At 55.5% G+C, this 12,063-nt stretch overlaps 2 protein-coding genes across 2 annotated transcripts; both read right to left on the bottom strand.

Moving 5' to 3' along the window:
* Positions 1-455: 455 nt before the first annotated feature.
* VDAG_10049 (uncharacterized protein) lies at positions 456-1,190 on the bottom strand (the record flags this gene model as incomplete). The annotated part of the gene is made up of 2 exons (XM_009651313.1): positions 456-721; positions 1,004-1,190. 2 exons carry the CDS (start codon positions 1,188-1,190, stop codon positions 456-458), a joined length of 453 nt encoding a protein of 150 aa, XP_009649608.1.
* A 3,067-nt stretch (positions 1,191-4,257) lies between these two features.
* Positions 4,258-5,391, bottom strand: VDAG_10048 (uncharacterized protein; the record flags this gene model as incomplete). The annotated part of the gene is made up of 1 exon (XM_009651312.1): positions 4,258-5,391. One exon carries the CDS (start codon positions 5,389-5,391, stop codon positions 4,258-4,260), a length of 1,134 nt encoding a protein of 377 aa, XP_009649607.1.
* Positions 5,392-12,063: the final 6,672 nt, after the last annotated feature.

Genomic DNA, 12,063 nt, shown 5'->3' with positions numbered 1-12,063 from the left:
TTTACTCACGAATCTTTGCCCAGGTACATGTAGGTACTTTGCATCCCTGTCAGAAGAGCTGTACGCTCTACGAAAGCCTGGCATGGGCTGATGGCTGACCTACAGGGATCGACATGTTGCCGCACCTGGTCATGGAGGACGGGGCAAGCCATGACGCAGCGGCCGAGGTACCTCATCGTCAACTTTGCTCCTCCTGGGCGAGAACAACAGACGTCTGATGTCGCTTCCAAGGTGGGGGGGTCCTGTTACGGATCCTGTGAAGTTCAGCGCTGCTGGAACTTGCGAGTCTGGTTCCGACGTAAGCAGGTCACACCGTGTTGATGTGCTGGCACGGATTTGGTTTGCATTGTGAAGCTGCATTGATGAGAAATGCGGAGGCCTCAGGGCAACAGCGCGCGAGCCGGCCGAGTCGCAGACCGGCAGGACGGCAGACTGGTGGATTCACCACCCCATGATCATGGTCGCTGGCGTCTGGACTTCCAGAGAGGCGGCAGCTGCACTGCACTCCACCAGGCTGCATCCCGAGCAACAGGCAGGTCGACGTGCGAGAGGGTGACTGTGGTGTGTCCGGTGACCAAGAGGGCGACCGGGGCTCTGTTCAGGCGTGTGTCGGGATGCAGATAAAGGGGACACGTGTGGCGGGCGGCGGAGGAGGCGAACGAATGGGTGTCGACCTTGTCACCCTTCTGGTCGTCGTGCGCTCGAGTAGCGGCTCCAGAGGCTGTCGTCGGTGAAGGCTGTGGTAGTGGTGGTGGGGGCCCAGTAGCGAGGTGATGGAAGCAAAACTGCAATCTATGGCTGCACGCTGATGGATCCAGAAAAGGGACAAGGGAGGAGAGCGCGGGGGCGGGGCGGAGTGTGCGCTGGGGGCGATGATGGTATCGATGAAGGAAATGGTGTTGTTGCAAGTAAAGACGTTCCTTGGTCCAATGCCATGGGCGGTTTGTAGTCTTCGGAACACCTGGATAGAGGCCGCACAGACCATTGCCTGATGTGGTCTTACCAGGTGTCGTCGCCGTCAGGATCGTCCGGGCCGGAGGTAGCTGCCCAAAGTTGAGAAAGCGCTTGGCAGATTTGCTCTTGCCCGAAGACTGGTGTGCAAATACAGTGCAGAGATCCAGGTCTACAAGAGATCTTGAAAAGCTGGAGAACCTCGTCTGAATCCTGGCTACGGTGCTGCTTCTCGCCATTTTTCTTGCTTCCCTCTTCATTATTCACGTGCTCATGCAAGCCTCGCCGCATTTGCGCCAGTCTAGGCACCTCATCATCCACCTACCTTATGGTGGAGACTTCCACCTGGTATGGTGAGGAAGTAGGCGCACTCTGTACAGTACTTCCCTAGGCAAGGTAGGTACCTTAGGTAGGTAGGTACCTTAGGTAGGTAGGTACCTTGGGTAAGGTAGACAGATGATGCCTGCCACGCAAAATCTCCTACTTGCTGCGCTGCGTATCTGGGAGTTACTTGATCGAGGGAAGCAGGCCCAGGCTCTGAGCATATCGTCATGACTACCGCACGGTGCAGCCAAATTGATTGCTTTTAATGGCGGTCACCAGACAGTTTCCTGTGCGCGCAGTATAGTCTCATAAACCTCATTAATCAGACCTTCAATTCTTCCAGCAATCAAGCACATTCTCGCGGCACCAATATTCTACAGACTCGCAGCTGACTGCAGTCTTGGCAGGAAAAAATGAGTCTGTCGTCTCTTCTGTGCATGCTCAACCCGACTCATACGGTCCTCTCCAGTCACCAGTCACGTCACTCATTGTTGTCGTCGCCGTTGGTTCGTGTGGAGAAGGAGCGAACACGCTCAATACCCCGCACATGTAACCCCGCCATCCACTGTACCTGCTCTTGCTGCTCCACCCTCGGATCACGGATGGCCTAAGCACGGCCACGGCCACGGCCAATTTTGCCTGGAATGGCCAACGACTTCATCTTTCAGGCATCGACAAGGGGGCCCGGCACCCGCAGAGTTTTGAGAAGCAATTATTCCCGATCACAGCCGATTCCCTCCTCAAAAGCGCACTGTACAGTCCCGTGGCCTGCCGAGCTGTGTGGATGCCCAACCTGTATACCTTGTCATACGGTGTTCGGCCTTAGCTGATGGCGGTCAAACACCACACTCACGATGTACGGGAAGTAAGATGATTCATCTTACGGCATGACAGATCTCCTGACCTTTTTCTATATGCAGAAAGTAGTGGCAGGGCTTCATTGGCCTGTGAACAGAGCAGCGAGCATACTGACCCGCCGGCAGCCTGATGGTATAGCGTTTCTGCGTCCCTTCGGCCTTCGGGCTCTTGACCCTCAAATTCCATGCAAGTGGCAGACTGGTACGCTTTTGAGCTTAGTCGAGGCTCGAGACTTAGGGGATTGCTTTGGGGCATAGTCTCATGTCAAAGAGCCGCCTCATGCTCCCCAGACTCTTCCCCGCATTCCCGAGGCGACACACCTGATGCGTTCTGCTTCATGGCTGCCAATGGGTTTGTCAACCCGCTCCTGGACCGATTGGTGCTTCCATAATAGCCACCTGAACAGACGGCAGCACAAGTCGCCACCCGAATTATGTAGGCTGTTGGTTCTTGACATACCGGGGCCTTCTACATCAGTGGATTGCAGGCGTACCTAGCTTGACACATGAACATGACGGCATGCTGTTACCTGAGATCAACAACCGACAGACTCTTGGTAGGTCGATTTCTTGCCGAATAGTCTCTTCAGACATCCTATTATCTGTCTTTAACTCGTGGTTGTCATATCAAGGAGCGCAAGGTCAAGACCAATGTGCAGCCAAAGACAAGCCCTCATTCTGGAACTGTCGTCTATCGCAACAAGTCTGGGCTTATACATGGCGTCTCCCAGCACCCTCTCGCTTCTTCAACCGGAGAAATTGAAAGCATGGCACACTCGCTTTTGACCGGTCTGGAAAATTATGAGGGAAGTGCGGAGCATCGTGCGGTCCATTGGACGTGCCTTTTCGTTTCGACCATTGCTACACACACCACACCGACCACTCACGCAGCTAGTGAACCCGCAGTCCAGCCCAATGCTGTCCGGATGTCCAACCTATGCACCCTCGGTAGTTGAGATATTGGGACCTACATTGATTCTGCTGATCTCTTAGCCCCAAGCTTACTACAACGTCACAGCCCGTACTTGGTTCACCAGCTTCGTCCATCTGTATGAGGCCACAGATGGAGACACGCCCTCGTCTCGACGAGAAATGACCTCCTGGAGCTCACTCATAGCAGTGATGACCTGTAACAGCATTCTTGAGCGGTCTATCCTGGTAACACCGGTTTTGACTACTTTGATTTTGGCTGTCAGTCTCGCTAGCCTGCACGACCGATACCCGTCTTGACAAAATGACATAATTGGCCAAGCCTCGCCAGCGACGCATGAACAAACATGCCTCCTACGACTTCATGCGGTGTTTCCTACACTGAAACATGTTCTTGGTGCTGCTGCGCCACGTTTATTTCGCCCATACCGCTGCTATAAATCCCTTTTTAAGAGCAAGGAAGTGCGGCGAGGTCCGCCCAGAGCTTAAATCCACTCTCACATAGCTCAGCATGGATGATGCCCTTCTCTGGTGAGATGATACCGCGTTTTAGAGATCATTGAGCTGCCTGATTGACCTTGTGGCTTGGTTGTCTCTGATGAGACCTTGTGTTAACATGCTTTCAAGCGCAAAATTTCGAATTAGCTTCTTGTGAAGCTCCTTCTTGTCAAGCTCCTCCAAACTGCAATTGACCAAAAGCCGGCAGTTTTGTCAAGCTCTTCCAAGCTGGTCACTTGTCTTCAACAGTATTCTTACGTCCTTGCACCCAGTTGATGTTGACGGAGGGAGAAACTCTGCCATACCATGGCTGGACCCTAGGCAGGCTGAGCTCAGGGCTCGGGAAGCATAGCTCGAGAGACAAACTCCTCAATGTGGTGATATATCACGAGGACATGAACTCTGAAGGCAGGGTGGAGGCAGTGTCACTGATCCGCTCCAGTATAACAAGATTGTCCCAGAAAACTGGGAAAGCAGAGAAAACTTCCATTATCATAATCAGCATACAGATGTCCAGCAACTTGCGACCACCACATCGCGAAGAACCACCAACCAATAATACACATGAAGAAGAAAACAGCTAATCAGAAAACACCCATCGTCCTCGAGGAGCTGATGCTCACATAAGAAAGAAAACAAACCCATGTGTCGTCCTGCCCATGCCCTTCTCAACCAGTACGAACCATCATAGCAGACATTACCAGATTACATCGAAACCAGCCTCGACGCTCCAGAGCTCATCCTCCCAACTGACACCAGGCTCGATAACATCCAAACCACCCTCAGAAACGAAGGCATTGTCACATTCCTCACCATGCTGACGCGCTGCAAGCTTTGCCTTGACCCACTCCCAGTACCTCGGATAGAAGCCTGCCTGCGACCAGTCCAGCAGGGCCAAAACCCGCCCGTCAGGGCCCACGATGACGTTGTCGGCGCAAAAGTTGCCGTGCGTGAACACGAAGTCGCCTCCTCTTGACTTTTTCAGGTGCATCACCACGTCAATGACCTCGGCCTCCTCCTCCTCATCGAGTGCAAACGATGCGACGGCGGCGATTCTCTCGACGAGAGCGTCGACAAAGCTTTCGTGAGATGAAAAGGGGCCGTACCGCTGACGAAACTCAGGGTTTCTGGGGTCAAACTCATGTAGGGGCTGGTTCGTCGTCTGCCGTAGCCAAAAGCGGTCCCGCAGTGGCAGGACAGGGAAGCTGTACGGTAACCAAACATGGTCTGGCGACGGCCTTATGCTGCGCACTTCGCGGAAGATGGAGGCCAGCTGCTCTCGGACGAATTGCTTCTGCTGCGCCGTCATGCTGGGCCAGGCCTCTGTGAGGGTCATGCCGGGTTCGTGGGATGTCATGAGAGTGTGCGTCCTGCTCAGTTCTGGTGCAAGCTGTGAGGAAGCGGGCGGCCAGAAGAGAGATATACCATCGTGGCCGGACTCTTGGGAGGAGACAAGGGTGTTGCTGCTGATGGTATGGGTCGCCGTGGAAGGCGGATGTGGTGATGGTGGTTCGTAGCCCACGGGCTCTGGAACTGGTACACCCATTCGACGCAGCATGATGAGGATGGCCTCATGAATCCCAAGGCTCAGGAGGTGGCGTTCTGCAATGGGATATCCCAAGAGACCCGCGTCGTTGTTCGATGCCATTGGCGAGTCAGGAGGCGTGACTGGCAGACCTCTCGCTGCGAGACATGCAAAGCCTCGCGACGCAGTGGTGGGGATCAAGGCAGGGTGAGCAGAGACGGGATGACGGGCAGAGAAAGGTGATGTTGGCGTGGGCGGCAAGTGGAGATGGAAGGCCGACTCGGCAGATCTCGAACTGGCGTTCATGATCATCCTCACCCGCGGGGCGGCACTGGGAGTCGGGACTTTACGCGAGGTGGGTAAAGAACGAAGCGGCGGCAGCGGATATGCATCGCGACTCGAGGCGAGATGGGATCTCCCCTTTATCATGATCCAGAACCCCAAGTCGGTGGCCCTCACTCCTCCTCCTTCATCTGATGTCAGGGTTTTCTCGAGGCGCCGTCAAGCTGCTTGGGCCCCCTCCCTTCCGTCGGAGGCTTACGCTTGGAGGCGGCAGTGACATGTCGGGCGAACCAAAGTTTGTCGGGTTTGAGGGCATCCCATACGCAGACAACTGCCTATTGCGACAAGCCCACGTTTCAGTGAAACCAAGATCCGTGGGCAAATGGGGCCAGGGTGGGTTCGTTGACGATCCTTGAGCCTGGCCGGGGCAAGGCGAGAGAAGGGGACAGGCAACAAGAGACGCAAGGCATCTGAGTTTGTACCTTTCCTGCCTTGTGTGTGCAAGGTTCATAACCGCTCGACTGGCGTTCGCGATGTCTTGCTGCCGCCTTGGAAGGGTTACATTGGCACACCACACACCACCATACTTCATACTTGGGACACCGGGCGTTCACCAATTTGGTCTTCACAGCGGCGCTCCGCCCACCGCCGCTCCCCGCAACCCACCGTCTGATCCGCGACACAGCTAAAGCGAACCACTCCGCCCCAAACCCCCCTTCTGAACGGTTCAACGACGAACCTCTGTCTCTCTCTCTCTCTCTCTCTCTCTCTCTCTCTTCCCTTTGACATACTCAAGGGTATGTCCGTCATGAAATGGTCTCCCACACCCTCGGTTCGCACCTCTCCAAGCGAACCCCTGCCAAGGTGTCATTTCTAGCCGTCTCTACCTTACCTTGCCTCCGAGCCGCGGGCCACTCCCTCCTTGGCCCTCAGTTCAGATTCGGGACGTCGGACGAAGCTGCGCCTTCTGATGCCTTTGTTCATCGGGGTTACATTCACAATACCGCTCGCTACCAAACCTCCTATTTCTCACATTCGGGGTAATAATCTGCCCATTCGTGGAAAACCTCCATATGAGAGCCCCCAATTAATCAAGCAGTTCTCCTCAAAGGTCGAACGAGTCTCAGGCCCAATTACCCTAATAAGAAAGTCTTCTACTTTCTTCTGCAGTTGGCCGCCGCCGTCATCTTTCAGCCAACGCCTTCAGGAAGCCCCCCCCCCCCCCCCAATCTGGACCTGTCCATTCCCATTCCGACCCCAAGACCTCATGGCGTCCCCAAACGGTTGTTCGATATTGCTTTCCCTTGCTTTGATTTCCTCCTGCTGCTGCTCCTCCTCCTCCCCAGGAAGATGGCCATCCTTGTTTGTAAACAGTCATCGGTGCACCGCCCATTTCCCTCCCCCAGGGCATGTGAAACGCGCATCACGTCCAAGCTCTTCATGCCGTCTTTCGAAATGCACACATCGCGTGAGCAAGCGCGGGGCCAGGGCATGAAGCGAGGAAACGGCCGTGAGGGCCAGAAACCAACCCAGGTAACCAGACTTGAAGCCGGTCCGGTCCGGTCAGTCAGTCAGCCAGCCCAGTGTGCGCAGCCCAGCCAGGCGGCATGATACAACCGAGCACCGTGCTCAGCCCCCCTCCTCTTCTCTCTCTCTGTCCCCGAACCTGACGGACGCCAACCCCTGGAAACCGCACACTGGTGATGTTTGGCTGGTGGTCGACATGCATACCGGGACAAACTGCCATTTGTCACGACGCCAGAAACTGCGATGCATGAGCCCATGGTTTCTGCCGTTCGTTTGAGGGAACGGTTCACAGCCTCAACTGTTTCTATAGGCCGCCTCGTATATGCGTTTCTTCTGGGGTGGCTTTGGCGGTTTGGCAACGGAGCCGTCGACTGCGCTGGAGTGCCGCTTGCTGAGTGGTGACAAGACCTCGTGCCGCTTACCGTGGTCAATGCTTCCTCGTTTTATCGTCTTCTCCATCACCATTTGTGCTCAAATCATAGTCAGACCCGTGTCTAGCCGCCTGGCCTCGCCATGTCGACGGCCTCATTGTGTTCGCGCTGCTCTCACAGAGTCGGTGCATGATTGCCAAAAATACGACTTTGGGTGACTGTTCGGCGAAGCGAACATGGCATCTTGAAACTTTCAACAGGCAATGGACGTCGAATCGCCGTACGTAATGACCATGCGACAATACCGAGAAGGCCAGCAACTTCCGTGCCGTCCACAAGAGCTCATTAGAACCGAAGGGTCCAGCTTTATCGTTCAGTTCTCCAGAGAGTTGAGAGCTGAAAAACTGGTGATGACGGCCTCTTTTGGGTAGTCGACGGAGGCCCGGCCATCATGCTCTGCTGTTCCTGTTGCGGAATCATTCAACTCTGTATCGGAGATGAGGCAACGCGCCATTCTGGCGGATGGTCGAGTATGCTATGGGGTATGCCACTGATAGAACTGCCAGAAACATCAGAGATGTCGGCCCTCATTCTATACCATTCGCCAAAGTCCGCCATCGCAACCTGCTATGCCGAGACGTATGGCATGGCTAGGTTCGTCCTGTACGGGGTATGCAGCACCCTCGGTAAGTATGCCATTTGAAGAATGACTGAGAGAGCCAGCGAACCGGTTGCAGGATACACGTTACCGTGCCTGCCCTCATCACATGTGTCGAGTGAGGTCCAACGTTAGGTGGCAAGATGAGGCACTCCGAGGCCGAGGACCTCTTGCCATGTCTTGTTGCCAGCGTTGAGTTCGCTCTGATGTTGTCATGCCATGTCCACGTTGACCTCCCGGCCAGCGTGAGCTACATGAGGCACTGGAAGAAGAAAAGGCCTCTACGCACAGCGTGTACAAGCCCCAGACATGCTGGTTGATGATCCTTTCCAGACCACAGAAGATGATGTTTTGATGAGGTCATCGATCTACCACTCAGCACGCAAGTACCGACGTTGTTTCATTATCATCAACAATGAGAACCCACAAGGTAGAAAGCCCGATGACCACGCTGTTACACGACGGTCAAGTGATTCGACACGAGACAGGGGATGCAGGCAGACCCAAGCGCCACGCCAACGTGTCACAGCATACCGAGGCCTGCAGCACGATCGATTGACAAGTCCTCAGCAAGCCGTCGGTGACACGGGCCCGGCATGGTTCCAAGAAGAGGGCGGCATGCGGTGTCACGATGCACTGCGCTGCCGGCATACAGGAACGCCCACGACGTGGTGGCACTTGGCGACTGACAACAAGTGACACCGATGGCGGTGAGTGCTGTATGTTCTAAATGCTAGATATCGGGCTGCAATGTTGCGGGTTTTTTTTTTTATATTTTTATTTTTTTTTACCTATGGCTAATGGATAGGTTGGTTAAGCTGTAGCTATCGCAGTAGGCCATGTCTCGCGCCTGCAGAGCATGGCAAGGGAAAAAAAACGAGAGCTCGCTGCAGACGGCAGTGTCAAGCTCGCTGCAGCCGGCAGAGTCAGGATCGGCAAAGAGTGAACAACAGACGTGAACATGCGGGTCATGCCACACGACGCTGATCACGTTAGCGAGGCGAGCTGCCAAAAGAAAGACGTCACAACCACCAGGAGACCATGGCAGTGAAGAAAGCCCACGTAGGTGCACTGCACTATCTACCTTAGCATACCTTACCTAGGTACATGTATCTGCACAATGGTCATTTACCGGTTGGAAGAGCGACCGAAAATCGGGGACACCGTCGGGTGGCACGGGCCAAGGCTCCGCCGATAGCTCGTGTTCGTGCGGGACTTCGGCTCACAAGGATCCAGAAAAGGAAGGGACTGTGGGGAGCAGTGCTGATGATTGCATCTTGGCCCGAACCATGCCGGGTCAAAGGGTTCGAGAAGATTTTGGAAACAAGATCTTCGTTGGTACGATGGCGGCAAAAAATCGGTCGCTGACGCGTGACCGAAAGTTGTCTTTGTCGGCAAGATGAACTCGGGCGATTTCGAGCGGTTGTGATATATTTAGCAGAGGCCGCCTAGCTAGCGCCGCGCGCCGAGATCAAGGTCCCGTGAACTTTGGAGGGGGTGCATTATGGGGGCAACACGAACCAAATGGGACCCCCCTCCCTCATCCCCTTCCAGACTCTTCTGTTAGGGCTGCAGGAGGGGTGGTCAACAAGGGACGTGACCAGACCCTGACGCGCCATCAGTCTTTCGGCCCATCAGTCTTTCGGGGTAGCCAGACGAAGAACACGGCGTGGCAGTGCATCAATTCCCCATCTGAGCTTCTCAGAATCGTTCTTTGCTTTGCTGGGTTCCCAATGTCTGATCGCAGAGACGAGGGTGCGGGCTGGCTGATAGTCGCTCGAGCTGACCACCGAACCCTGCAGGCTTCGAGACATGGAGTAGTCGAGATGTGCTGACGGCTGACGGCCAGGCCAGGCCAGGCCAGGCTTTTGTCGCAGAGCCCTGCAGAGTCCTCTGCCCGGACTTGTCTGCGAGTCAGCAGCCGGGGCGTTTCGACTGGCATCCGGAGGAAATGGGTGGAACAAGGAAAAGAAATCGGCAGCTGATGGGAACAGAACACACAAAGTCGGCAAACTCAAAAGTTGCCATCGTCATCCAGGGAGAAGAGTGCCGTCAGGATCGACTGTTGGATGGGCACAAGTATTGTGGTCCTGTCCCGACGACAGCCAACGTGATTGTGAGAAAACAAAGGTCGCTGGGTCGACGGTGAAGAGACGGCGGCTTGAAAATGAAGATCCAGGAGGGATCTGGGCGCGAGACACCAGGAGCCACAAAAGTGATGGAAAAAGGGGGGGCGCCAAAGGTAGGTGGGCGAAGAGGAAGATGAGGAAGATGACCAAAGAGGATGGGTCATCCTGGCAAGCCTGGGAGGACGGCTTTGTCTCAAACATACACCCACGACTATCTTCTTCAGCCAACAAGACGAGCGGAAGTGAGCTGGAGGGAAAGCGACTGCTTGAATCCATGGATCGAAGAATTGGCCGACAGGGCGTTTCAAAGGCTCGACGGCGACTTTGGGTCAAGACGTAGGTATCTATTGGATGACAGCCCTCGTACCAACTAGACTCGGTGTTTTGGAAAATCACAGTGCTACGTAACGCACGCTGTGCTGCCCCTCGATCTGAACCCCCATATGGAAGATGGTCACATGCACATGGAATACCAAGAGGTAGTTGCACCCCCATGAACAGCCATTCGTGAGGCGATGATAAGGGAAAATCCCAACTATTCACTCTTTCAGCCTGGCGCCAGGGCCCAGCGATGTGCGGCAGGGATCTGCGCCCGGCGCCGACCACAGGCGGACAAGCGGCGGACGGCGGGTGGCCGAACGGTATCGAATCGTGCCGTGCTCGTGCCCGTGCTCATCTCGTCACTTGCCACGAGCGTGCTTCGGATGGCAGGCTGGGTGCTGAGTAAGGCGCTTCAGAAATGCTGCTGTGACCGTCGTGTTGCGTCGGTCGGGTCGCAAGGTCGTACGGAGGGGTCATCAACATGGGCATTTACATGTACATATTCCATGTACATGTACGAAACGCAAGAGGGGCGACCGAGAGACTGGGGCGGTCGCATGCCAGCAACTGAATGCTGAGTGAACGAGAATGACCAAAAAGGCGAGTCAACAGGCCTGATGGATGGAATGGAAAATGACGATGACAGGTCGGGAAAGGCGTGGCATGCCCAAACACGAGGAGAAGCCAAGGAACGAACGGAGGGGCGAGGTCATCACGAGAGACGAGCGGAATGCCGCCCCAAAACCGGCCCCTGTTGGCTGGTGCCTGCGCCCCCCCCTCCAGATGCCTGAAGCGAGGTGGTTTTGAGCGTTGGGACATGCGCCAAGATGGAATGAGCAGGGGGGGTGGCTGCGGACTTATGCAGGCATCTTGGCGTACATGGTACGAATCTTGCGCTGCGTGTGCATTTGCATAAGGTATGACACGGCACCGCGGCGAACGCGAAGGCTCAATTGAGGCACCGCTCACGCCTACAGGACATACAGCGCCTACGCGTCCTCATGCCGACTGTATCTGGGGGGGCGCAGACTTGGGACGCCATCTGCCATTGGCTGCCTGTGCGACCTGCTGCCCCTTGGTAACGGCGCGTTGCTGGATCGGTGGACCCCTGAAATCTGCACCCCTTCCTTCTTCGACGGTGCCGTGAGGCCGGTCTATTCTCAGGGGCTGGCTGCGCTACTGCTCCTGCTGCCTACCCCTAACCTCCACCAAGCACGCTTGTGGGCTCCCAAGGCTCCTCCTGCCGCCAACCAAGGCTGCTTTGGGTCACCGATTCAGGCACGGAAATGACCCCCCCCTCCTTCCCCCCCAGCAATGCCTTCCCTTAGCAAGTCCCTTTGCCCCTGTCAACCTTCCCCTTGTCCCTTCACATCCCTGTCGTTCTTTCCCCCGGGCCCCCCAGAACATGGACCGCGCCTTACGAAATGACCTTGAACAGCCCATCGTATCGAGAAGATGGCGCCTGGGCACTCGGTTACGGGGGCAATGAACACCCATCACTGGATCGAGGTGCACGGGCTCGTCTCCATCCATCAGTACCCGCTTCAAGGGGGGGGGGGGGAAAGGTCATGCTGGTGCCGTCTGGTGGATCCTGGGCTCCTGAGGATAGAAAAAAAGGTAAAGGTTAGCTCATGTGTATGGATTAAAGATAAGATGCTTTTTTTTATTAAACCCCCGCTTCCGGGGTCAG

The sequence above is a fragment of the Verticillium dahliae genome, genomic scaffold (genome assembly GCF_000150675.1).
Source record: "Verticillium dahliae VdLs.17 supercont1.31 genomic scaffold, whole genome shotgun sequence".
Lineage (NCBI taxonomy): Eukaryota > Fungi > Ascomycota > Sordariomycetes > Glomerellales > Plectosphaerellaceae > Verticillium > Verticillium dahliae.
The sequence above is the reverse complement of the archived record's forward strand: the minus strand, read 5'-3'. Positions and strand labels throughout refer to the sequence as shown.